This window comes from Melanaphis sacchari, unplaced genomic scaffold (assembly GCF_002803265.2).
Source record: "Melanaphis sacchari strain LSU unplaced genomic scaffold, SCAv2.0 Contig45_pilon_pilon, whole genome shotgun sequence".
NCBI classification, from domain to species: Eukaryota; Metazoa; Arthropoda; class Insecta; order Hemiptera; family Aphididae; genus Melanaphis; species Melanaphis sacchari.
This window is the reverse complement of record NW_020271303.1, coordinates 2,637,440-2,639,347: the sequence shown is the minus strand read 5'-3', so window position 1 is coordinate 2,639,347 and position 1,908 is coordinate 2,637,440. Positions and strand designations below refer to the sequence as shown.

Sequence of the window (1,908 nt, the reverse complement as noted above, 5' to 3'; positions counted from 1 at the left end):
ATAACGGGTGAATTCATTCTACTATTAAATCGAATTTGGTATGTTATACATTTAAAATATGGGAACAACCGAATACCTCCTCTTAATGTTTGAAAATGTATAAAGTTTTCTAAAAATTGAGTAAATAAGAATAAAGATTCAAATGTTTAATGTAACTGTAATGGTAATCATAGAAACGCTACAATAAAAAAAAAGACAAAATATTTTGATTTTGTTATAAATAATTTGTATAAAAATTATGTGTACTAATGCGTGATGGTACTAAGTATTTAATTTTTTGTCTGTCATTACTTTTTTGGAACAGTAAAAATGATTCAATCATTAACTTTTAGGTTGATTTCTGGTAGGGAATTGGATTAAAACATCTAATTGTTATTTCAGTAGGTAAAAAGTAAAAAAAATTAGACAATTATTATAGAAGTTAAAATTATGGTATTCAACATATATCTTCAAATGATATTTGTTATATCGGTTATAAATATTAAAAACTTTAAAAATTTAGTTTTTTCTTAAATTATACATTTTTCTACACATAATAGATATTTAAAAATGTTTAAATTAATTTTAAGGTATTAGTAAGTTGTAGCATTAACCTAACCTTTTCGAATAGTGTTGCGATACGTCGATATTGGGGTATAAGTTTATAATAGCTAGTAATGTTATATGAAATAATATTATACAATATATTATGCGATTTGTTTTTATCTAAAATGAGTTGACCCTACCGTATTACTTATAGAAAAAAAATTATTAATTGCAATTCTAATATAAATACGTAATAAAATAATCTTTGAGTTATAGTCTGACTAACCGTTTCAGTTCAAAATCGTTTTCGTTCATTATAATTACTTATCATTGAATTAAAATTTAACATATCAATTAAAGTGAACTTTCAACTCAATGTACACTCGAAACATATCAAAGAGCAGTGCTAATTCCTAGATATTATATGTTAATAATTTTTTATTTTAATACTTTGTTTGTTTATCCTTGTTTGTATATTCGTCCAAGACCGCTCTAAATTCTTCAACAATCTTATATGTACCTGGTTGATCTCTAGAGTATATATGATTTAGCAAAATATATGAATAATTATCATCTTCGGTATTTGGATCAAACAATGGTTCGTCTTTAAATTCGTCGTCTTCCATAATAAATGGCAAAGCGTCCATGCGGAATCCATCGATGCCGGTATTCAACCAAAATTTTAGTACTTCCTAAAGAAATCGAATATTTAGGAGTCTGAATAAAACGCAAGTATTATACGATTAAATTGAGAGTACCTTCATTTCATCTAATAGTTTAGGAGATTTGTAATTGAAATCTGGTTGTTTAAATGTAAATTGATGCAAATAATATTGTCCTCTTTCTTCTGACCACTCCCAAGCACTTCCGTCGAAATAAGTTCGCTTAAAAATATTTTTATAATACGTAAATTTTTAGATTTTAATATATGGATAATAATAGGGTTTTGAAGTTGAAAAAATAAAAAATTCAAATTAGACTAGATTAGACCCGTTGAAAATATCTTGAATTTAGTAGGGACCAAACTCAATATTCTTAATCATCACATTCAAAAGTATTTAATGCAATAATGAGCACTATATAACATAAAATTAATTTATTGTTTAGTTGATTTAAATTACCCAATTATTTGGAGGTACTCTTTGTCCATCTTCATTTAATTTTCCGTCATGCCACACGTAGTATTCAGTATATGGATCGATTTTTTGGACTGATTTTTTGAACCATTCATGCTCGTCACTTGAATGGTTGGGCACAAAATCCAATAGAATACGAATTCCTGAAATCAAGTAGCCAAACGTTGTTCATGAATGTAGAATCCTATACACTTATACATAGTATTTTTCACATGTAAATAAAATATACCAAATTTTTTAAGTTCAT

At 26.1% G+C, this 1,908-nt stretch overlaps 1 protein-coding gene across 1 annotated transcript; it reads right to left on the bottom strand.

Annotated features, from left to right (window-relative positions):
- Positions 1-968: 968 nt before the first annotated feature.
- LOC112598242 (alpha-glucosidase-like) lies at positions 969-1,906 on the bottom strand (the record flags this gene model as incomplete). Its single annotated transcript, XM_025344644.1, has 4 exons — positions 969-1,217; positions 1,284-1,409; positions 1,647-1,804; positions 1,891-1,906. Coding segments are annotated over 4 exons (549 nt in total), but the record flags the coding sequence as incomplete, so codon positions are not given.
- Positions 1,907-1,908: the final 2 nt, after the last annotated feature.